At 41.3% G+C, this 24,199-nt stretch overlaps 2 protein-coding genes across 2 annotated transcripts; both read right to left on the bottom strand.

Moving 5' to 3' along the window:
• Positions 1-1,649: 1,649 nt before the first annotated feature.
• LOC106577834 (growth-regulated alpha protein) lies at positions 1,650-5,216 on the bottom strand. Its single transcript, XM_014156197.2, has 4 exons — positions 4,900-5,216; positions 4,204-4,327; positions 3,936-4,019; positions 1,650-2,092 (listed from the first exon to the last, which is right to left on the bottom strand). The coding sequence occupies exons 1-4, from the start codon at positions 4,961-4,963 to the stop codon at positions 2,026-2,028; spliced, it is 339 nt and encodes a 112-aa protein (XP_014011672.1). The 5' UTR covers positions 4,964-5,216; the 3' UTR covers positions 1,650-2,025.
• A 6,105-nt stretch (positions 5,217-11,321) lies between these two features.
• On the bottom strand, positions 11,322-16,801 carry LOC106577833 (interleukin-8-like). The gene is made up of 4 exons (XM_014156195.2): positions 16,540-16,801; positions 14,445-14,568; positions 14,205-14,288; positions 11,322-12,295 (listed from the first exon to the last, which is right to left on the bottom strand). The coding sequence occupies exons 1-4, from the start codon at positions 16,601-16,603 to the stop codon at positions 12,160-12,162; spliced, it is 408 nt and encodes a 135-aa protein (XP_014011670.1). The 5' UTR covers positions 16,604-16,801; the 3' UTR covers positions 11,322-12,159.
• Positions 16,802-24,199: the final 7,398 nt, after the last annotated feature.

The following is a 24,199-nucleotide window of genomic DNA, read 5'->3' as shown; positions in this document are numbered from 1 at the left end:
TACATGTTCCCTGACACCCAAAAGTACACATTCATTTTCGAATGCTAAATAGAACAGGAAAGTGGTCCAATGCACACATTTATCACGAGAACATTCGTGGTCATCCCTACTGTCTCTGATCTGGTGGACTCACTAAACACAGTTGCTTCATTTGTAAATTATGTAAATTTGGAATTGTAAATTATGGAATGGACTCTATCTACATGTGTATTTATCCTACTGTTTTATACCAAACAAATGTAAATGTTTTTTTGTCTTAGCCAGGAGCATGCTCCAACGCTATCCATAAATTAATAAAACAAGAACATCGTGCCGCCTGGAATGTGAAATGTATTTTACTTTTGATACATAAGTACTGTATATTTAAAACCAAATACTTTTAGATTTTACTCAAGGACTATAATACTGGGTGACAATCAATTTTACTTCAGTAATTGTCTACTAAGGTATCATTACTTTTACTCAAGTATGACAATTGGGTACTTTTTCCACCACTGGCTATCATTACCCTATAATTACAAGTACCCCTCAAGATACACATTATTTTTCTAGTTAAAATAAAGTGCAACACCTAGTAATTACATTGCACTTATGCAGATATTACCTGTACTCTAGTGTACTAATGTATTTTATCTCCCACTTGGATCACACTTCCGGAAGCTTGAAAATGAGGGTCAGTTTGTCAGGATGGGTAAGGTACTGTATAAGTTGGTGAATATAGTATAAACTTGCCCATTTGTAACAAGTATGGTAACAAGCATTTGTTGTTACACTTCTGTAATTACAGACCGCAATTACTAGCAGGTACATCTTGTTATTACATTGTAGGTTGTTATAGTTAACTACAATACTCATTACAGTATAATTACACATGCAATTACACTACAATAAGGACCACTTGAAAGGAAGAGTCACCGGCCTTCTCTGAGTCAAGATTGAAGGGCCATTTCTCTGAGTCAAGTTGGAGGACCAATTCTGGGAGGGACCAGGTTTCAGGGAAAATGTGCAGTTTTTTTAATTCTCTGGCTGAGATTTTTTTGAACAATGTGAACGTTTGTTGTGTGATTATGTTGGTTTAACCAATAGGGCTGGTGTGTGTTGCTTGAAGCAGTGTGACCATGTCAACAACTCTATAGTCTCTTCAGTCAGACATCCTCTGGCACATTAATCTAACTGAGTCAGATGTTTATGTTTGTCTTTATAGCTCAGTGTTGGCTTCACTGTTGTACTGTGGGTGGCGATGGACTTGTGATTGTAGGTTTTCCCCAGTAATATATATCTACACTAGCGTTCCACAGGGGTGCTGGCCCATGTAAAACCCAGCAGAATTGCAGTTCTTGACACAAATGGGTGCGCCTGGCACTTACTACCATATAATGGAAAAAACAGGAATTCCTGATATTTTGTACACTCAGTGTATATATGATATGGTCCAGTCTGGTTGAGCATGTCGTATAGGGTATGAGAGTTGATGCTATGGTCTGGTCTAGCATAGAGACTGACTTGGCAGAACAGGTTGACTGTTTCATTAAAAGTTGAATGAAATTTTGACCAACAGTACAATTCTAGTGCAGTGCTCAAGGTGTGATGTGTGTATCCATTATTTGATTAAGTACACACACAACTAATTGTTGAGAAAACAAGTCATCTATGTCTTATTATCGTTTGTTTTATTTGAAAAAATGAAATACATAACAATAAATATATCAAAGACAGGTTTTAGATCAACAATACTATTATGTTCTTCCTTAATGTCTATACTGTATACATAAAACATAGAAATAAATAATAATAAACATATTAAAAGGACACCACCCTTTGTAGGGCAGTGTCCCTATCACTGTCCTGACTCATAGATTGAAGTCTCTTTGGACCAGAGGGAACAGTGCCCCTTATTGGCGCTCCAACACCACTTGTTCTGGTTGTTGTCCACCATCCAAGGCTCGACCGGGGCCAACCCCACTTCAGAGGCCAGCAGGCAGAGGGGTTGCAGGGTGGCACAGCTTCCGGTGCCAGACAAAGTGATCAAGTGCTAGTGGTGGTATGTGGGGAGAGAGTCTCAATGGAATGTTGATTCTGACGTTGTTGATTTCTGTAGGAGAGAAGGTCTGCTGATTAACCCTCTGAGATACATGTTAGAATACATAAGCTTTATGGCAGACTATATTTACGGCCGAATAGATCCTGTACTCTGTTAAGCTTTATGGAAGAATACATTTTTGTCAGAATAGATAGTGTACTCTGTTAAGCTTCATTGGAGAATATATTTATAGAAGAATCAATACTGTACCCTACCCTGTTAAGCTTCAAACCATATGTATTTAGAGGAAAATACAGGTAACTGACAAAATAAAGGAAACAACAACATTCTTTTCTCTTAATGGGGCGTTGGGCCACCACGAGCCAGATTAGCTTCAACACGTGTCTGGAACTCTATTGGAGGGATGCGTCATCATTATTACACGAGAAATTCCATCATTTGGTGTTTTGTTGATGGTGGTGGACACTGTCTCAGGCGCCGCTCCAGAATCTCCCATAAGTGTTCAATTGGGTTGAGCTCTAGTGACTGAGATGGCCATGGCATATGGTTTACATCATTTTCATGCTCATCAAACCATTCAGTGACCAGTCGTGCCCTGTGGATGGGGGCATTGTCATCCTATGAGTGAATAACCATGGTAGCCAAAATAACTGGAACTGCCCAGCATTTTTATGCATGACGGGATGTTAATTGCTTAGGAATTGCTCAGGAACCACACCTGTGTGGAAGCACCTGCTTTCAATATTCTTTGTATCCCTCATATACTCAAGTGTACCTGTAATGGCCCATGATCTATATGGCACACATATATGACATTATTTAACTTGGCAAGTCAGTTAAGAACAAATTCTTATTTACAATGGCGGCTTACACTGGCCAAACGACTCTGGGCCAATTATGCGCCGCCCATTGGGACTCCCAAACACGGCCGGTTGTGATACAGCCTGGAATCGAACCAGGGTGTCTGTAGTGATGCCTCTAGCACTGAGATGCAGTCCCTTAGACAGCTGCTCCACTCAGGAGCCCAATATAAGTTTGTGGTCACTTGGAAATTCAATGTTTTTGAAAGAAAAGCACAGTGTAGACAATACAGTGTAGACATCGTTAATGTTGTAAATGACTATTGTAGCTGGAAACTGATGATTTTTAATGGAATATAGGCGCACAGAGGCCCATTATCAGCAACCATCACTCCAATAGCACGCTGTGTTAGCTAATCCACATTTATCATTTTAAAAATGTATTGATCATTAGAACACTCTTTTGCAATTATGTTAGCACAGCAGAAAAAAAAAATCTGATTAAAGAAGCAATACAACTGGCCTTCTTTAGACTAGCTGAGTATCTGGAGCATCAGCATTTCTGGGTTCGATTACAGGCTCAAAATGGACAGAAACAAAGTACTTTCTTCTGAAACTCGTTAGTCTATTCTTGTTCTTGGAAATTAAGGCTATTCCATGCGAGAATTTACCAAGAAACTGAAGATCTTGTACAACGTTGTCTACTAGTCCCTTCACAGAAGAGCGCACACTGGCTATAACCAGTAATAGAAAGAGGAGTGGGAGGCCCCGGTGCACAACTGAGCAAGAGGACAAGTACATTAAAGAGTCTAGTTTGAGAAACCTCACAAGTCCTGGCACCTTCATTAAATAGTACCCGCAAAACACCAGTCTCAACGTCAACAATGAAGAGGCAACTCCGGGATGCTGGCCTACGTACTTTTCTTTCAAAAACAATGATATTTGTAAGTGACCCCAAACATTTGAATGGTTGTGTATATATATTTAAACATTAATAGTTCATTCAAACAACTACATTTACTAAAATAATTCAAATTATAACAACATTCTGACTTCATAAAATAGCCTGTGCAATATAACATCCATAAACTCACACTTTGATTTGTCTTTCAATCAGTGTTTTGGCAAAATTCCCATTTGGGTCGAGACAGAGTGGACCTCTGGTTTTCAGTGTGACACTGATAGCGAGACAGAGAGAGAGAGAGAGAGAAATGGTGGGGGGTGGAAAAGAAAAAGAGTGGGTGGGAGGGAGATGTTTCATTAAATGTAATTAATAATTGAAATATATTTTGGAGAGCGTGCATCTAATTTTATTACATTACAGTACAGTACGGCACAGCACAGTATGGTATAAAAACTCACATGACTTCTTCTTTAGAGCAGTGTGAGCGAGGAGGGTAATAGGTCAGTTTCCTGATTAAACTGATATTCACACCACCTGCGTGTACTTTAGGGCAGCGGCACCGAGGATAATGTATACCTCTCCCTGTAGAGAAAAAATAGAAAGTCAAAGAAAACACTTTAGTCTCCCTCTACGTTCATCAACAATTTTGTAATCTGGTTTTAGGCGGGATTCAATCTGAAACCATGTTACAGCGAGCTTGACATTCAAAGGTAATTTCCAATTTAGCTTTTATTGTATCATAAATATGATCTCAGCCAACGAGATAACATTGCCTTTAAAAGCGCATTATCGACAATGTTATACAGATTAAATCCCGGATTTAAAGTTTTATTGTAAATTGCAAGAAATGAATAACATAGTTCACACCCATAGTCCACAATTATATTGTTAGATATACGCTGAGTGTACAAAACATTAAGGACACGTTCCTAATATTGAATTGCACCCACCCTTTTTTCCCCTCAGAACAGCCTCAATTTGTCAGGGCGTGGTATCGAAAGTGTTCCACAGGGATTCTGACCTATTTTGACTCCAAAGCTTCCCACGTGTCCTGAATGTTTTGTACACTCAGTACAAGTTAAAAGTTATACTAAATACTAAAACATAATACTAATTGTCATCAAAAGTTATACAGAAATTTTTAAGCCAGTTACCTTGTATCATGCAGATGACGTCTGAGCAGACCAGAAGAACAATAACAGTCATTGCAGTATTCATGATGATCTTGACTCTTTAGACTGTAGTTGCAGTGTGGCTGTTGTATCAGAAAGTATACCAGTAAGCCCCAGCTGCAGTCTTCTTCTTCTTCTTCTTCTTCAGTTGCAGTGAATTTCTGAGTTCAACAGTTTTTCTTTGCTGAGATGTTCTTCTTATCTCCAGTTTAGATTCTTTCTGCTGCATCATGGTAAGAGATATCTTATATGGTCTGAGCTCAGTGAAAGTGACTCAAGAGACCACATTCCAGAGTGGACGGGAAGCACGCCAAATCTTGCTTCTGGGAAAATGTGTGTTCACCCACTTATGTCCCATCCCCTCCCCTCCTCTCCCACATAATGCATGACTGAACAGCAGCCCTTCTCTACCAGAGAATTTCACAAAAAACGTACCACTTTTCATTGTCAGAATCACATTTTTATGAGACAGCTACCTTCCATCCTTTATGGACACTGAACCAGTGATGTGCGTTGAGGTCTGAGGATGGGAAGGCACTTTCTATTGAGCCATGTCCTGCCTCAGGGACAGTCTGTGTCAGGTCATGCTGGAACCAAAAGATGAGGAGCTGTCCAGGTGATTTGTGTTGTACCATTTGTTAACTCTACAATCCGACAAGATCAGCCTTAAGTACATGGCATATTTTGAAAGGCTCTCATTTGCTGGTGTTGCACTTCTGTGACATTGTTTCATTTTTCTGCAGTCCATTAAGCCAAGGAAATGAAGTTCACCAAAGTGGTAAAACCTGGCTCTCATGTGAACATTGATATTGTCCAGTATGATGTAGTAGATTCACCCCCTCTCTACTCTAATTGTCTGTTTACTACGAGTTTCATGTTCTGCCAGGCCCAGTTCATCGTATTTCTGATCAAATCGCTCATAGAAACTATCCAAGTCTTGTCACTGCTGTTCCGGTAATTTCTTTCTATCGCTGATACAGGTACAGCAGAAACCAATATCCATCACATCTTCTGCAGAACATTGAAGAGCGGTTTAATTGAAAATTCCTTCATAGGCCATGAGCAAAAAGGCACGGTGGCGGCCTCTAGATGGCTTGCTAACTGTTCATTTTTTTTCAGCTAAGGCATGTAATAGTTCCACATATACTCAACAAAAATAGAAACACAACATATCACAAATTCAAAGATTAAAGTTCATATAAGAAATGGATTTCACATGACTTGGAATACAGATATACATCTGATGTTCCTACACCTGTTGTTCCTACACCTGTTAATTGAAATGTAAAGGGTGGCTTCTTTGAAGAATCTCGAATATAAAATGTATTTTGACATGTGTTATTTCATAGTTTTGATGACTTCACTATTATTCTTCAATGTAGAAAGTAGTAAAAATTAAATAAAAACCTTGAATGAGTAGGTGTGGCAAAGGTTTTGACTGGTATTGTATATTTTTGTCACGTCCTGGCCAGTATAAGGTTAATTGGTATTGTAGTTTGGTCAGGACGTGGCAGAGGGTATTTGTTTTATGTGGTTCGGGGTGGTGTTTTGGGAAAATAGGGCGTTTGATTTAGTATTTCCGGGTTTTTGGTTTATGATCTATGTTTATGTAATTCTATGTCTAGTCTAGGTAGTCTGTTTCTATGTTTGGTTAATTGGGGTTGGGACTCTCAGTTGAAGGCAGGTGTTGTCTATCTGCCTTTGATTGAGAGTCCCATATATTAGGGTGTGTTTGTGTTTGTTATTTGTGGGTGATTGTTCTGTGTTTCGCCTTGTGCCTTACCAGACTGTTTTTTGTCGATCGTTCGTGTTTTGTTATTTTTGTACGTTCATTTTGAAAGCAAATAAACATCAAGATGAGCCTGCACATACCTGCTGCGTTTTGGTCGTCCTTCACCGACGACAACCGTGACAGAATCACCCACCAAACCAAGACCAAGCAGCGGAGAAAGGAGCAGCACGCTCAGGATACGGACTATGTGGAGAGATGGACATGGGAGCAGGTTATGGCCGGAGAAGGCCCATGGAGTATGGCTGGTAAGGACCGGGAACGTTTCCGAGGATCAAGACTGGCGTTGAAGCACGAGAGGCACCCCCAAGAATTTTTTTTGGGGGGGCACACGGGTAGTTTGGCTAGGCATAGGAAGAGCCGGAAGCCAGCTACCCGTGGTTATATGGAGGAGCGTATGGGGTGGAGAGCGCTATAGTGCGCTCCTCAGCGAAACATCTCACCCATACGCACGCACAGTCCGGATGAGCATTATTCCAGCCCCTCGCAGGTGCCGTGCTAGAGCGGGCATCCAGCCTGGTAGGAGGATGCCTGCGCAGCGCATCTGGTCGCCGGTACGCCTCCGAGGACCAGGCTACCCAACTCCCGCTCTACGCACGGCTACCATCAGGCCCCTGCACAGCCCAGCACCCCGCTCGTACAGGGCTACTAGTTCCATCCAGCCAAGACGGGTTGTGCAGGAGGTAAGATCTAGACCGACTGTGCGCCTCCATAGCCCTGGGTTTCCAGCTCCTGTCTCTCGTGCGGATCCGGAAGTGCGTCAACCCAGTCCGACTCGTCCTGTTCCCGCTCCCCGCACTAGCCTGGAGGTGCGTGTTCAAAATCTGGTAAGCCCAGTACCAGCACCACGCACCAAGCTTCAAGTGCGTAAACCCAGCCTCACCAGTCAACAGTCATCAGAGCTGCCCGCCAGTCAACAGTCGTCATCAGAGCTGCCCGCCAGTCAACAGTCGTCATCAGAGCTGCCCGCCAGTCAACAGTCGTCATCAGAGCTGCCCGCCAGTCAACAGTCGTCATCAGAGCTGCCCGCCAGTCAACAGTCGTCATCAGAGCTGCCCGCCAGTCAACAGTCGTCATCAGAGCTGCCCGCCAGTCAACAGTCGTCGGAGCTGCCCGCCAGTCAACAGTCGTCGGAGCTGCCCGCCAGTCAACAGTCGTCGGAGTTGCCCGACCGCTCAACAGTCGCCGGAGTGCCGCCAGACTGCGCTGAACTGCCGGAGTGGCCAGACTGCCCTGAACTGCCGGAGTGGCCAGACTGCCCTGAACTGCCGGAGTGGCCAGACTGCCCTGAACTGCCGGAGTGGCCAGACTGCCCTGAACTGCCCCGAGTTGCCAGACTGCCCTGAACTGCCCCGAGTTGCCAGACTGCCCTGAACTGCCCCGAGTTGCCAGACTGCCCCGAGTTGCCAGACTGCCCCGACTGTCCCGAGTTGCCAGACTGTCCCGAGTTGCCAGACTGCCCCGACTGTCCCGAGTTGCCAGACTGCCCCGACTGTCCCGAGTTGCCAGACTGCCCCGACTGTCCCGAGTTGCCAGACTGCCCCGACTGTCCCGAGTTGCCAGACTGCCCCGACTGTCCCGAGTTGCCAGACTGCCCCGACTGTCCCGAGTTGCCAGACTGCCCCGACTGTCCCGAGTTGCCAGACTGTCCCGAGTTGCCAGACTGCCAGACTGCCCCGAGTTGCCAGACTGCCCCGACTGTCCTGAGTTGCCAGACTGCCCCGACAGCCTGGAACTGCCTGAGCCGGAGCCACCTCCAGAGATAGGTGGGTTGGGGAGGGGGGGTGTAGCACAGTGCCGTCGTTGACGGCAGCCACCCTCCCTTCCCTCCCTTTTGTAGGGGGGAATTTTTCTTTTTTGGTGTTGCTTGGGGTTATTTTGTTAAGGTGCTTCCGGGGTTAGCACCTTTAAGGGGGGGGGGGTACTGTCACGTCCTGGCCAGTATAAGGTTAATTGGTATTGTAGTTTGGTCAGGACGTGGCAGAGGGTATTTGTTTTATGTGGTTCGGGGTGGTGTTTTGGGAAAATAGGGCGTTTGATTTAGTATTTCCGGGTTTTTGGTTTATGATCTATGTTTATGTAATTCTATGTCTAGTCTAGGTAGTCTGTTTCTATGTTTGGTTAATTGGGGTTGGGACTCTCAGTTGAAGGCAGGTGTTGTCTATCTGCCTTTGATTGAGAGTCCCATATATTAGGGTGTGTTTGTTTGTTATTTGTGGGTGATTGTTCTGTGTTTCGCCTTGTGCCTTACCAGACTGTTTTTTGTCGACCGTTCGTGTTTTGTTATTTTTGTACGTTCATTTTGAAAGCAAATAAACATCAAGATGAGCCTGCACATACCTGCTGCATTTTGGTCGTCCTTCACCGACGACAACTGTGACAGAATCACCCCAACCAAGACCAAAACACACGCTCAATACGGACTATGTGGAGAGATGGACATGGGAGCAGGTTATGGCCGGAGAAGGCCCATGGAGTATGGCTGGTAAGGACCGGGAACGTTTCCGAGGATCAAGACTGGCGTTGAAGCACGAGAGGCACCCCCAAGAATTTACTTTGTACTCCATACATGTTCCCTGACACCCAAAAGTACACATTACATTTAGAATGCTTAGCAGGACAGTAAAGTGGTCAAATTCACACATTGTCAAGAGAACATCCCTGGTCATCCCTACTGCCTCTGATCTGGTGGACTCACTAAACACTGTTGCTTCGTTAGTAAATTATGTAAATTACGGAATTGGACTCTATCCACATGTGTATTCATCCTACTGTTTTTTTCCAAACAAATAAAAGATGTGGAACGATACTCACGCTGCGCCTTGGTCCGTTCCTACACACAAGCGTGACACAAGGAGTATTTTACTGGGTGACATTCAGTTTTACTTCAGTCATTTTCTATGAAGGTATCTTTACTTTTACTCAAGTATGACAATTGTGTACTTTTTCCACCACTGGCTATCGTTACACTATAATTACCCATCAAGATACACTTCATTTTAACTAGCAAAATCCTGTGTAACACCTAGTAATTACATTGCACTTATGCAGATATTACATGTACTCTTGTGTACTCATTTATTTTATCTCCCACTTGGATCACACTTCCGGAAGCTTGAAAATGAGGGTCAGTTGTCAGGATGGGTAATGTACTGTAACTGAGTCAGATTGTGTTTGTTTGTCTGTATAGCTCAGGGATGGCCTCGCTGTTGTACTGTGGGTGGTGATGGACTTGTGTCGTGGACTTGTGGTTGTTGGTTTTCCCCAGCAAGATATATATATATACACAGAGTGTAAAAAACATTAGGAATACATTCATAATATTGAGTTGGCCCTCAGAACAGCCTCAATTTGTTGAGGCATGGACTACAAGGTGTCGAAAGCGTTTCACAGGGATGCTGGCCCATTTAAAACCCAGCAGCGTTGCAGTTCTTGACACAAACCAGTGATCCTGGCACCTACTACCATACCCCGTTCAAAGGCACTTAAATATTTTGTCTTGCCTGTTTACCCTCTGAATGGCACACTTACACTATCCATGTCTCAATTGTCGAAAGGCTTAAGAATCCTCCTTTAACCTGTCTCCTCCCCTTCATCTACACTGATTGAAGTGGATTTTTACAGGTGACATCAATAAGGGATCATAGCTTTCATCTGGATTCACCTGGTCAGTCTATGTCATGGAAAGAGCAGGAATTCCTGATGTTTTGTACACTCAGTGTATATATGACATGTTACAGTCTGGTACATTAGAGCACGGCATATAGGGTATGAGAGCTGATGCTATGGTCTGGTCTGGCAATGAGACAAACTTGGCAAAACAGGTTTACTGTTTCATTAAAAGTTGTATTAAATAAACTACATTTGACCAAGAATACAATCATAGTGCAGTGCTCAAGGTGTGATATGTGTACATCCATTATTTGATCAACTAACTAATCTATGTCCTATTATTGTTTGTTTTATTTATTTTTAAAACTCCTTTTTTTATACAGACAAGAAACTTATGAAATACCTTTGAAAATAAATACATCAAAGATAGGTTTTATATCAACAGTACTATTATATTATTTCTATACTGTAGATATAAACATTCATAAAATGTATATAAAAGGATGGCACTCTTCGTAGGGCAGTGTTCCCATCACTGTCCTGACGCCTTGATTTAAACTTTTTACTTCAATGGGCTAAATCAGGGTAACTGTCACAGATTTCTTCGTCGTCAGACGATATAGCGAAATCATCGTCGGAGAAAGTGGACCACGAAAAACAAGAAAACTAAATAAGACTAGTGACAGTTTTACAGGCATAAATAAACGCAGTGCAAAATACAACTACCCACAAAACACAAAGACAAACACACCCTATTATATAGGACTCCCAATCAAAGGCAACTCATCACACCTGCCTTCAATTAGGGGTCCAACCCCAATTAACTATACATAGAAAAACAAACCTAGAACCTATACCAACAACTAACACCCCACTACACCACACACAAAACCCCAAAAAACCAAACAAATATACCTCTGCCACGTCCTGACCAAAATATAATACAAATAATACCTAAATATTGGTCAGGACGTGACTGTGACACAGATTGTTTCTTGGTAGTCTTAAACAAATCCACATTTGAAACAAAAGTATACACTTCACACACATGGTTATGGGCTTAAAAAAGAAGGCACATGTACCATGTCAGATATAGAGTTGAAATGTATTGCATTTTGAGTTTGCACCCAAATATTTTATTTTATATTGATGCATTCTGGGTTCTGACTCCTAAAACTTGAAATAGGGTTAATTATCTGGTATCCTATTGAAGTATTGAGTGCTATGGTCTAGGGAGGGTCTACACCAGAAGTGAATGGTTATCTGTAGGAGGAAGGTATACGGTGGGTGCAATTAAGCTTGGAATGTGCTGAGTGCAGGGAAAATGATCACATGTGGCAGCACTGATAAGACGAGTAAGCACTTTGGGGCAGAGGTCAGGTCAGATGAAGTGAGGAAGAACAGATATCACTAAGGTTCTGTCTAGCAACAGAGATGTATTGGCTATTCAGATGTGTAGGAGGAGACTCAGCATAGGAGAAAGGGTTAAATATCAGTGCTTGTGTGAATATGTCTTTTGTCTGATGCAGCTGTATTCACCCATTGGGCGAATAAACTTGGTTTAAGATTTACTAATCGTCAAGTGAGTTTTACTAGGTTAATTTAGAACCTAACAATATACCCCACAGAAGACTGAAATATAACAAAACTATTTCACATAGAAACACCGGATTTTCGGCAACAAAAAAAAAATATACATTTATCAATTATGAAATTATGAAACATATGAATAACATTCCACCCATTAGGCCAGTGGGTAATTTCAATGCAGGAAAGGATCTGTCTCTTTGGACCAGAGGAAACAGTGCCCCCTACTGGCACTCCAACACCACTTGTTCTGGTTACGGTCCACCATTCATCGCTCGACCGGCCCAACCCGGCTTCAGAGGCAAGCCAGCAGAGGGGTTGCAGCAAGTGCTAGTGGTGGGATGTGGGGAGAGAGTCTCAATGGAACGTTGATTCTGACGCTGTTGATTTCTGTAGGAGAGAAGGTGTGCTGATTAACCCTCTGAGTTACGTGGCAGAACAGATACTGTACTCTGTTAAGCTTCAAACCATATTTAATTCAGGGAAAATGTATGGCCCATGTTCCTTAAGCCAACGGCACACATAGAGACAGTAAACAGAGTTTTGTATCTATATACTGCTCAAAAAAATAAAGGGAACACTTAAACAACACAATGTAACTCCAAGTCAATCACACTTCTGTGAAATCAAACTGTCCACTTAGGAAGCAACACTGATTGACAATAAATTTCACATGCTGTTGTGCAAATGGAACAGACAACAGGTGGAAATTATAGGCAATTAGCAAGACACCCCCAATAAAGGAGTGGTTCTGCAGGTGGTAACCACAGACCACTTCTCAGTTCCTATGCTTCCTGGCTGATGTTTTGGTCACTTTTGAAAGCTGGCGGTGCTTTCACTCTAGTGGTAGCATGAGACGGAGTCTACAACCCACACAAGTGGCTCAGCTAGTGCAGCTCATCCAGGATGGCACATCAATGCAAGCTGTGGCAAGAAGGTTTGCTGTGTCTGTCAGTGTAGTGTCCAGAGCATGGAGGCGCTACCAGGAGACAGGCCAGTACATCAGGAGACGTGGAGGAGGCCGTAGGAGGGCACCAACCCAGCAGCAGGACCGCTACCTCTGCCTTTGTGCAAGGAGGAGCAGGAGGAGCACTGCCAGAGCCCTGCAAAATGATCTCCACCAGGCCACAAATGTGCATGTGTCTGCTCAAACGGTCAGAAACAGACGCCATGAGGGTAGTATGAGGGCCCGACGTCCACAGGTGGGGGTTGTGCTTACAGCCCAACACCGAGCAGGACGTTTGGCATTTGCCAGAGAACACCAAGAGTGGCAAATTCGCCACTGGCGCCCTGTGCTCTTCACAGATGAAAGCAGGTTCACACTGAGCACATGTGACAGACGTGACAGAGTCTGGAGACGCCGTGGAGAACGTTCTGCTGCCTGCAACATCCTCCAGCATGACCGGTTTGGTGGTGGGTCAGTCATGGTGTGGGGTGGCATTTCTTTGGGGGGCCGCACAGCCCTCCATGTGCTCGCCAGAGGTAGCCTGACTGTCATTAGGTACCGAGATGAGATCCTCAGACCCCTTGTGAGACCATATGCTGGTGCGGTTGGCCCTGGGTTCCTCCTAATGCAAGACAATGCTAGACCTCATGTGGCTGGAGTGTGTCAGCAGTTCCTGCAAGAGGAAGGCATTGATGCTATGGACTGGCCCGCCCGTTCCCCAGACCTGAATCCAATTGAGCACATCTGGGACATCATCTCTCACTCCATCCACCAACGCCACGTTGCACCACAGACTGTCCAGGAGTTGGCGGATGCTTTAGTCCAGGTCTGGGAGGAGATCCCTCAGGAGACCATCCGCCACCTCATCAGGAGCATGCCCAGGCGTTGTAGGGAGGTCATACAGGCACGTGGAGGCCACACACTACTGAGCCTCATTTTGACTTGTTTTAAGGACATTACATCAAAGTTGGATCAGCCTGTAGTGTGGTTTTCCACTTTAATTTTGAGTGTGACTCCAATTCCAGACCTCCATGGGTTGATAAATTGGATTTCCATTGATTATTTTTGTGTGATTTTGTTGTCAGCACATTCAACTATAAAGAAAAAAGTATTTAATAAGATTATTTCATTCATTCAGATCTAGGATGTGTTATTTTAGTGTTCCCTTTATTTTTTTGAGCAGTATATATATATATATATATATATAGTGTACAAAATATTTTTTATTTATACTAAGACTAATATTGAACTGCTAATATTGAACAACTAAATTCACTGAAATATCTCATAAAGAATAACAGAATTCTGACTTCATAACATAGCTTGTGCAATACAATACATATATAAACTTACACTTTGGTCTGTCTTTTAATCAGTTTTTTGGCAAAGCTCCCATTTGGGTCGAGACAGAGCAAACCTCCGGTTTTCAGTGTGACACTGATTGATAGAGGGGGGGGATGACAAAGAAAAATTGTGGGGGAGAGAGATGTTTAATAAAATGTAATTGATTATTTAAATATATATTTTGGAGAGTGTGCATTTAATTTTCTGTAAGTACATTATGGTACAGCACTGTATAGTACAGTAACTCACATGACTTCTTCCTTAGAGCAGTGTGAGCGAGGAGGGTAATAAGTCAGTTTCCTGATTAAACTGATATTCACCCCACCTGCATGTACTGTAGGGCAGCGGCACCGAGGATCTTGTATAGTTCTCCCTGTAGAGAATTCAAGAGAAAGTTAAACTAAACACTTTAGTCTCCCTCTACATTCATCAACAATTTCCTATAAAAGTTTTAGGCGGGGATTCAATCTGAAACCATGTTACAACAATCTTGACATTTAAAGGTCATTTCCAAATGAGCAGACATCTGCAACGTTTACTGTACAACATTTACTGATCTCAGCCAACGAGATAACATTGCCTTTAAAAGGCGCTTTATCGACAATGTTATACAGATTGAAACCCGGCCTTAACATTTTAGTTGAAATTGCAAGAAATGAATAACATGCACTACTGGTCAAAAGATTAAGAATGCCTACTCATTCAAGGGTTTTTCTTTATTTTACTATTTTCTACATTGTAAAACTATGAAAAAACACATATGGAATCACGTAGTAACCAAAAAAGTGTTAAACAAATCAAAATATATTTATATTTGAGATTCTTCAAATAGTCACCATTTGCATTGATGACAGCATTGCACACTCTTGGCAGTCTCTCAACCAGCTTCATGAGGTGGTCACCTGGAATGCATTTCAATTAACAGGTGTGCTTTAAAACTTAATTAGTGGAATTATTTTCCTTCTTAATGCATTTGAGCCAATCAGTTGTGTTGTGAAAAGGTAGGGTGGGTGTATACAGAAGATAGCCCTATTTGGTAAAAGACCAAGTCTGGCAAGAACAGCTCAAAGAAGCGAGAAAGAGAAATGACAGTCCATCATTACTTTAAGAGATGAAGGTCAGTCAATACGGAACATTTCAAGAACGTTGAAAGTTTCTTCAGGTGCAGTCACAAGAGTCATCAAGCGCTATGATGAAACTGGCTCTCATGAGGACCGCCACAGGAATGGAAGACCCAGAGTTACCTCTGCTGCAGAGGATAAGTTAATTCGAGTTACCAGCCTCAGAAATTGCAGCCCAAATAAATGCTTCACAGAGTTCAAGTAACAGACACATCTCAACATCAACTGTTCAGAGGAGACTGTGAATTAGGCCTTCATGGTCGAATTGCTGCAAAGAAAACACTACTAAAGGACACCAATAATAAGAAGAGACTTGCTTGGGCCAAGAAACATGACCAATGGACATTAGACTGGTGGAAAACTGTCCTTTGGTCTGGAGTCCAAATTTGAGATTTTTAGATCCAACCACCGTGTCTTTGAGATGCTTCGGTATGGGTGAACGGATGATCTCCGCATGTGTCTTTCCCACCGTAAAGCACGGAGGAGGAGGTGTTATGGTGTGGGTGTGCTTTGCTGGTGACACTGTCTGTGATTTATGTATAATTCAAGGCACTCTTAACCAGCATGGCTACCACAACATTCTGCAGCGATATGCCATCCCATCTGGTTTGGCATTAGTGGGACTATATTTGTTTTTCAACAGGACAATGACCTTCCAGGTTGTGTAAGGGCTATTTTACCAAGAAGGAGAGTGATGGAGTGTTGCATCAGATGACCTTGCCTCCACAATCCCCCAACCTCAACCAAATTGAGATGGTTTGGGATGAGTCGGACCGCAGAGTGAAGGAAAAGCAGTCAACAAGTGCTCAGCATATGTGGGAAGTCCTTCAAGACTGTTGGAAAAACATTCCAGGTGAAGCTGGTTGAGAGAATGCCAAGAGTGTGTAAAGCTGTTATCAAGGTAAAGGGTGGCTACTTTGAAGAATCTCAAATATAAAATACATTTTGATTTGTTTAACACTTTTTTGGTTACGACATGATTCCATGTATGTTATTTCATTGTTTTTATGTCTTCACTATTATTCTACAATGTAGAAAATATTACAAATAAAGAAAAACCCTAGAATGAGTAGCTAGTAGCTGTTCTAAAACTTTTGACCAGTAGTGTGGTTCACACCCATAGTCCACAATTCTATAGTTAGATATGTTTAATTTTCTACAAAATACTAAAAGAATACTAATTGTCATCAAAAGTTATACGGAAATATTTTTAAGCCAGTTACCTTGTATCATGTAGATGACGTCTGAGCAGACCAGAAGAACAATAACAGTCATTGCAGTATTCATGATGATCTTGACTCTTTAGACTGTAGTTGCAGTGTGGATGTTGTATCAGAAGGTATACCAGTAAGCCCCAGCTGCAGTCTTCTTCTTCTTCAGTTGCAGTGAATTTCTGAGTTCAACGGTTTGTCTTTCCTGAGTTGCACTTCTCATCTCCAACTTTAGTGTCTGTCTGCTGCATCATGCTGCATCAACAGACATCTTATAAGGCCTCAGTGAAAGTGACTCGAGAGACCACTTACCAGATTAGAGAGAAAGCAAGATAAGCCTTCCAAGTAAAAAATGTCCAGACAGCAGGCCTCTTCTTGAGAATTTCACCAAAAATCTGATTGAAAAAAGCTTACATACCCCCCAGACGCACACAGGAACACACACACACACACACACACACTAGGCAGGACAAACACACACATTACGCATTACAAATGAAACAGTTGAGAGGACGGGATGCTATGATTTGTTTTTAATCAAATAAAACAAATTGTGAAAAAACAGGGAGTCAGTGGTCATAGTGTGTGTGTGTGTGTGTGTGTGTGTGTGTGTGTGTGTGTGTGGCCTTGTGAGGACAATCCACTGACTGTCCCTTTAACTTAAATAGCAATTCAGTTCAATGAAGGGAAGAGTATTGCCACTTTAAATTATTTCTCTGTGTTACTGTAGCAGATGTAATTCCTAATAAGGCATTTCCTATTGGGCTAACAACTAAGACTGTCACGACTTCCACCAAAGTCGTTTCCTCTCCTTGTTCGGGCGGCGTTCGGCGGTCGGCGTTACCGTCTTCTAGCCATCATCGGTCCATTTTTCATTTTCCATTTGTTTTGTCTTGTTTTCCTATACACCTGGTTTGCATTTCCCTCATTATTTGTAGTGTATTTAACCCTCTGTTCCCCCCATGTCTTTGTGTGGGATTGTTTGTTGTAAGTGCTTGTGCACTTGTTTTCTTGTGCGCGTTGGGTTTTTGTACCCATATTCTGTTGTATTTTTATGCCGTTGGTTTTTGGACTAAACTGCTCCGGCTATTACCTAGTTCTGCTCTCCTGCGTCTGACTTCCCTGCCACCAGTTACGCACCCCCCATTACAAAGACGTTGGCTTCTTCTGTGGAAGACCTGGTTTAAAATCCAACCTTTGACATCCCTGTGACTCAAGCGATATCTATGAATAGCACTGGTAACTTCTTATTTCCAACGACAAATAGGTTATTAGTCTTTATTGGAAGTGTTACTAAACCACCCACTACTTTCAAGCATGAATGAGGGGCTTGTACTTTTTGGCTTCAGAAAGTCCTCAGAGTTGCCAAACTGATTTTCTTTTATGTATTTTATTTTATTTAACTAGGCTAGTCAGTTAAGAACAAACACTTGTTCCTTGACACTTGTAGAATTTATGCCCCAGTGCATTGAAGACACTTTATGTAAGTGTTTCCTTTATTTCTCACACCTGCCCTTTATCACTTGTTAAATTCAACCTCCTCTTTGTATTTTAATGGACACACCATCACGATTGCTCCAACTCTAACCAGCAATAGTTAAGAGAAACACAGTCCTTTATTCAAACCAAACTCTGAACAGTTTTTAAACTGTCTATCCAGCTTCACTGCAACTCTGTGTCCACTTCAGTAGCTTTACATCATTGGTCGCTTGCCTTGGACAAGATTGAAGAGCAATTTATCTGAGTCAAGTTGAAAGGGCATTTGGTAACACATACTTTTAAGGGGTCCTTGTTTTGCTTCTTCTCATCTTCATCCAATTCATAAAAACTGTGACAAAGGTTGGGATCCTTTATGGATGCGGTGGGTTTCAGCCCATGCTCAATAGGCTCTAATTACTTAACAATGAATGTGCACTGTTTAAAATATATCTCCAGTCAATGTCCTTTGTATGGGTAAAATCACTGTGGAAGCCAAGCCAGGTAAAAAAAAATCATATTACAACCTATGTGCTGTGATAATTGCTTTGTTTGCTCTATAATCTGTTAGTTCATATGCCTTGATACTGTGATGATACTGAATAGGCCTAAGGCCGAGACAATAGGAAGACACAGTGGCAGCAATTCAACCGTGAAGGCCTGATTCACACAGTCTCTTCTGAACAGTTGGTGTTGAGATGTGTCTGTTACTTGAACTCTGTGAAGCAGTTATTTGGGCTGCAATTTCTGAGGCTGGTAACTCTAATGAACTTATCCTTTGCAGCAGAGGTAGCTCTGGGTCTTCCTTTCCGGTGGCGTTCCTCATGAGAGCCAGTTTCATCACAGGGCCTGATGGTTTTTGCAACTGCACTTGAAGAAACTTTCAAAGTTCTTGGAATGTTCCGTATTGACTGACCTCCATGTCTTAAAGTAATGATGGAGTGTCGTTTCTCTTTGCTAATTTAAGCTGTTCTTGCTCTAATATAGTATTTTACCAAATAGGGCTATCTTCTGTATACCACCTTGTCACAATACAACTGACTTGCTCAAACGCATTAAGAAGGAAAGCAATTGCACAAATGAACTTTTAACAAGGCACACCTGTTAATTGAAATGCATTCCAGGTGACTACCTCATGAAGCTGGTTGAGAGAATGCCAAGAGTGTGCAAAGCATTCATCAAAGCATTCATCAAAGGGTGTCTACTTTGAAGAATCTCAAATATAAAATATATTTAGATTTTTTTAATACTTTTTTGGTTACTACGTGATTCCATATGTCTTATTTCATAGTTTTGATGTCTTCACTATTATTCTACAATGTATAAATTAGTACAAATAAAGAAAAACCCTTAAATGAGTAGGTGTGTCCAAAGTTTTGACCGGTACTGTATGTCTTTGACAACTTTTACTTCAACCCCATTACAGTTCTAAAGAAAATAATTTACTTTTTACTCCGTACATGTTCCCTGACACCCAAATGTACTCATTACTTGCTTAGCACGACAGGAAAGTGGTCCAATTCACACATTTATCAAGAGAACATCCCTGGTCATCCCTATCGCCTCTGATCTGGTGGACTCATGTCACGTTCGTTAGAATGATCGGACCAAGGTGCAGCGTGAGTAGCGTTCCACACAATTTATTGTAAAGTGAAACGTAATGCAAATACAAAACAAATAAAGAATAAACGAACCGTGACTAACAATGCAACTATACATAAACAATATCCCATAACCCCCAAGTGAGAAACAAGCTACTTAAGTATGATCCCCAATTAGAGACAACGATTACCAGCTGCCTCTAATTGGGAATCATACCAATCACCAAACATAGAAAACTAAACTAGAACCCCACATAGAAAATAACAACTAGAAAACCCCCTGTCACGCCCTGACCTACTCTACCATAGAAAATAAAAGCTTTCTATGGTCAGGATGTAACAACTCTCTAAACACAGTTACTTCATTTGTTAATTATGTAAATGTTGGAATTGTAAATTATGGAATGGACTATATCCACATGTGTATTTATCCTTCTGTTCTTACCAAACAAAGGTAAATGTTTTTTTGTCTTAGTGTTGGAGTATGCCTCTGGCTATCCATGAATAAAAAAAAACAGGAAAATCGTGCCGTCTGAGCACCCACCAACAAACTGTTCACGTCATAGAGATACGTCATCAGAGCTCGCAACAGGACATTGTACTGTCTACACTCGGTTTGTTGTTTATATTAAAACATTTTCATTAAATTGATTTTAATCCGAACAGAAGTTTTGTTGCTAAGGATTCCACGACGCAGTTAGCCTTTACGTCTGGGACTGCAAGTTTGTGTTCCTTTTTTTGCGTGGATTCCGCGAGTGCTAGCTGGCTGTACTACAGACACCTGTCGTCGTTGTGGGAAAGACTCATTGTTATCGTTTCATAAAACAACTGGTTGCAGTAAAGAGCCAATCTGGATACTAAGGAGATCCTGAGGGAAATCGACGAGTACCAACAGCTTTACGCTATGGAGGAACAACATACTCCATCATGGGAAGATCCGACCACCTCACAAAATTACTTTAACCAGAAAAAAAAAAAATCTAAACAGATGAATGTACAGACACGGACGATTTACTTACCATTGAGGTAGAGGCTAGTGCTCTGGCTGGAATCCATGCAACACTGGAAAAGTTGTGTGAGGAGGTAGCAGGGCTGAGGGGGAGTTTGGAGTTCAGCCAGAGTGAAATTCTCACACTCCAAAGAGAAAACATGGTAAAAATCCACGATTCCAACATGGATTGTCTACTCAAGGAAACAGGGAGATGAAGGAGTCGCTATTACATACAAAGTCTTAGCATGCATGAAAATAATTTTTTTTCTGGGATTCCTGAGGATGCATCCAATAATCCAGAGGGCACGATCAGTGAATTCATGCAATCCGCCTTGAAACTTCCTATAGAGACTGTAAACAAGTTGGCTTTCCACCGAGTACACAGACTTGGAGCTCGGAGCAACAAGACCAAGGGTCCCTGACCGATCATCGCACAATTTGAACGCTACCAACAAAAGGAGCTGATCAAAATCAGGGGAAGGGAGCTTAAAGGGACCAAATCCGGGCTCTATGACAAATTTCCAAGGGAGATAAATGAAAGTCGTAAGAGACTGTATCCGGTACAAAGACAACAAAGGAAGGATGGTAGGCGTGCCTTTATCATTGTGGACAAACTCTTTATAGATGGACAGCTATTCCGAGACAGCTCTATAACACCATGGTTGTACTAAATTCTACAGGGACTTCAGGTTACGAAAAAAAAAGAAGGTATGACAACTGTAAAAATATCTGAACATTATGAAGTGGATATTGTTGGATTCGACATTTTGAACATTGAGATATTAAAGACATGATAGATCAGACGCATAGTATATTAAGGAGTGAGATCTGTAGAAAGACAGAGTAGCTGTGGAATGTGCTGGATGGACAGGAGGAGCTCAAAGGATTGCTATAGGGGAGACAGATGGACATCTGTGGATTAGGTGAAGGAGGGGTTGAGGTCAGGAGGTCAGGTTAGATCCCCTGAAGGGAGTAATAAGTGTTTAGTATCATGTTACTCGTTTCCTGTAGAACCATAAGATGTAAGGATTGGAGAGAAGGAGGAGTGTCTTAAGTGGGATATATATATCTGTGATGGGAGAAATGTGGGGTTTTCTGAATTACAGCTGTACAGAACCTTTGGGCAGAATTAAACTTGGTTAATGCTTTTCTAGTGTCCGTGAGTTATTTGCTCTGAAAAATAACAACCTAACAATATGAACACACACGTACTCAATTACATGCTTGCTTACACATACACACCTGATCTCGCTTTCTTCTCTCACTCTCTCTTTGTCTCTTTTCTCCCTCTCTCTCTATTGTTGAGAACTGTTTTATAATTGAATGTGTTTATTGTTTGTCTATCTTTTTTATGTATTTGTCTACAAATGTATATATGTTTACAACAAGCAAGGGGAAGATATCAGAATAGGGGCATTGGGGAATAATAACATATTGTACAGAATATATTTGTACTGTAGTGAAGCCGTCTCTAGAGTAATGCAAGGTCTCTTTCATGATCATGTGAAACGTCAATTTCCATGGAAATGCAGGGATGTGTTTTTCATTTACATTTACATTTTTAGTAATTTAGGAGACGCTCTTATAGTAGAGTGCATACATTTTTATTACATTTTTAAACACTAGTCCCCCGTCGGAATCAAACCCACAACCCTGGTGTTGCAAGCGCCATGCTCTACCAACTGAGCTACAGGGGCATTTCAAATATGTTAAAGGTAATTATGATGCAACTATGATGGTGATACAATATGGATTACAATTATCATCATGAATATTAAGGCTATACGCACTACACTCAACCATGCAAATTGGCAGAGTTATTATTTATTTGGACATCACACATTATAGTCTTACTCTTATACAGACATCTTACACACTCTCACTATATCACATCCAATATCATACACATCAACCTACTCAGATTTGCTACACACATAATATCTTGTCTCAATTTTCTAACATCTGTGGCATTGGCTCACAGGCAAACAGGCAAGGGGAATAAAACAAATATTGCTAGAACCTATTTCTTGAATTGTAAATATCAGACATTTGAAAGCTCTAATTTTGACCATCATAATACCTCTGATGGCAGTAACTTTACAAGCACTAATTATGGTCAATTTAGACTGAGAATAGTATCTAGTTATGGTAAGGGGTGAAATAAGTATAGCCAGTTATAAGTGTAATGGTTTAGCAGATTATAAAAAAGAAGATCAGTCTTTACATGGCTAAAAGAAAAGGAATATAACATATACTGTTTACAGGAAACTCACTCTACATCCTTAGATGAAGTTGCATGGAAAAAGGAATGGGGTGGTGAAATAATTGTCTGTCATGGACAAAGGAACTCAAAGGGTGTGATATTAATTAACAAAAATGTCGATCTGAATGTGCAAATAGTCAGGAATGATTCACAAGGAAGGTGGATCCTTTTGAATATGAAAGTGGAAAAAAATGAGATTTGTCTCATTAATCTATATGGTCCAAATCAGGATGATCCACACTTCTTCGAAAACATTTATACCAATTTATTGAACTTACAGGCAACAAATGATCTTATCATTATGGTACGAGACTATAACACAGTGTTAAGTACCTCAATGGGCCGTAAAGGTAATCACTCTACAAACTATCATCACCGTGCCCTTAAGGAAATCACAAATATTATGGACACATTAGAAATAGTGGATATTTGGAGACTAAAAAACCCCGACCTAGTGAGATATACGTGGAGGAGACTTAATCAACCTAGTCATCTTGACTACTTTCTTGTCTCTTTCTCTCTTGCATCAAAGGTTAAAAAAGTTTTAATAGGAGACAGAATGCGATCGGATCATCATCCAATTGGCATTCAAATAACTGTTATATATTTTCCATGTGGACGGGGATATTGGTAATTTTATCAAAGTTTACTGGGGGACAACTTATTTTAAGCTAAGACAAAATAATTTATAACTAGAATTTTACCAGTATAATATAGGTTCAGCAAATCCCCTTATTGTTTGGGATACCTTTAAATGTACCTTCAGGGGTCATTCAATTCAATATTCATCAATAATAAAAAAGCAGTTTCTAGCTAAAGAGACAAGACTAACAAGGGAAATCCATGAACTAATAGTACAGGTAGATAGCAATAAAAACGATACTACAGAGATACAAAATAAGTTAAAGGAAAAACAAAAAGAACTTGAGGAACTTATTCAAGAACAATCTAATGTAATCTATTACAAAAATAAAGCAAACTGGATGGAAAATGGAGAAGAATGCACAAAATTCTTCCTGAATCTCCAATACAGGAACGCTAACAAAAATAATTTGCAGAAACTCGTTACTGAAGACGGAGTCATCTATGATTCGCCGAATGATATTTTAAAAGAGGAAGCTAATTATTTTAGGCAGGTGTTCTCTTTTCCACCTCATCCTTTCCCACTGAATGAAGATTATGGTAAGGAATTATTTCCAAATAATACAAAAAATGGAAAATTAACAAATGTACAGAAAGATCAGTGCGAAGGCCAAATTACAGAGGAAGAACTTTTTGAGGCTATTAAATCCTTTCAGTCTGGAAAACCCCAGGGCTTGATGGCATACCGGTAGAGGTATA

Source organism: Salmo salar, chromosome ssa18, assembly GCF_905237065.1.
Source record: "Salmo salar chromosome ssa18, Ssal_v3.1, whole genome shotgun sequence".
In the NCBI taxonomy this organism is placed as follows: domain Eukaryota; kingdom Metazoa; phylum Chordata; class Actinopteri; order Salmoniformes; family Salmonidae; genus Salmo; species Salmo salar.
Note: the sequence above shows the minus strand (reverse complement) of the source record. Positions and strands in the feature narration are given on the sequence as shown.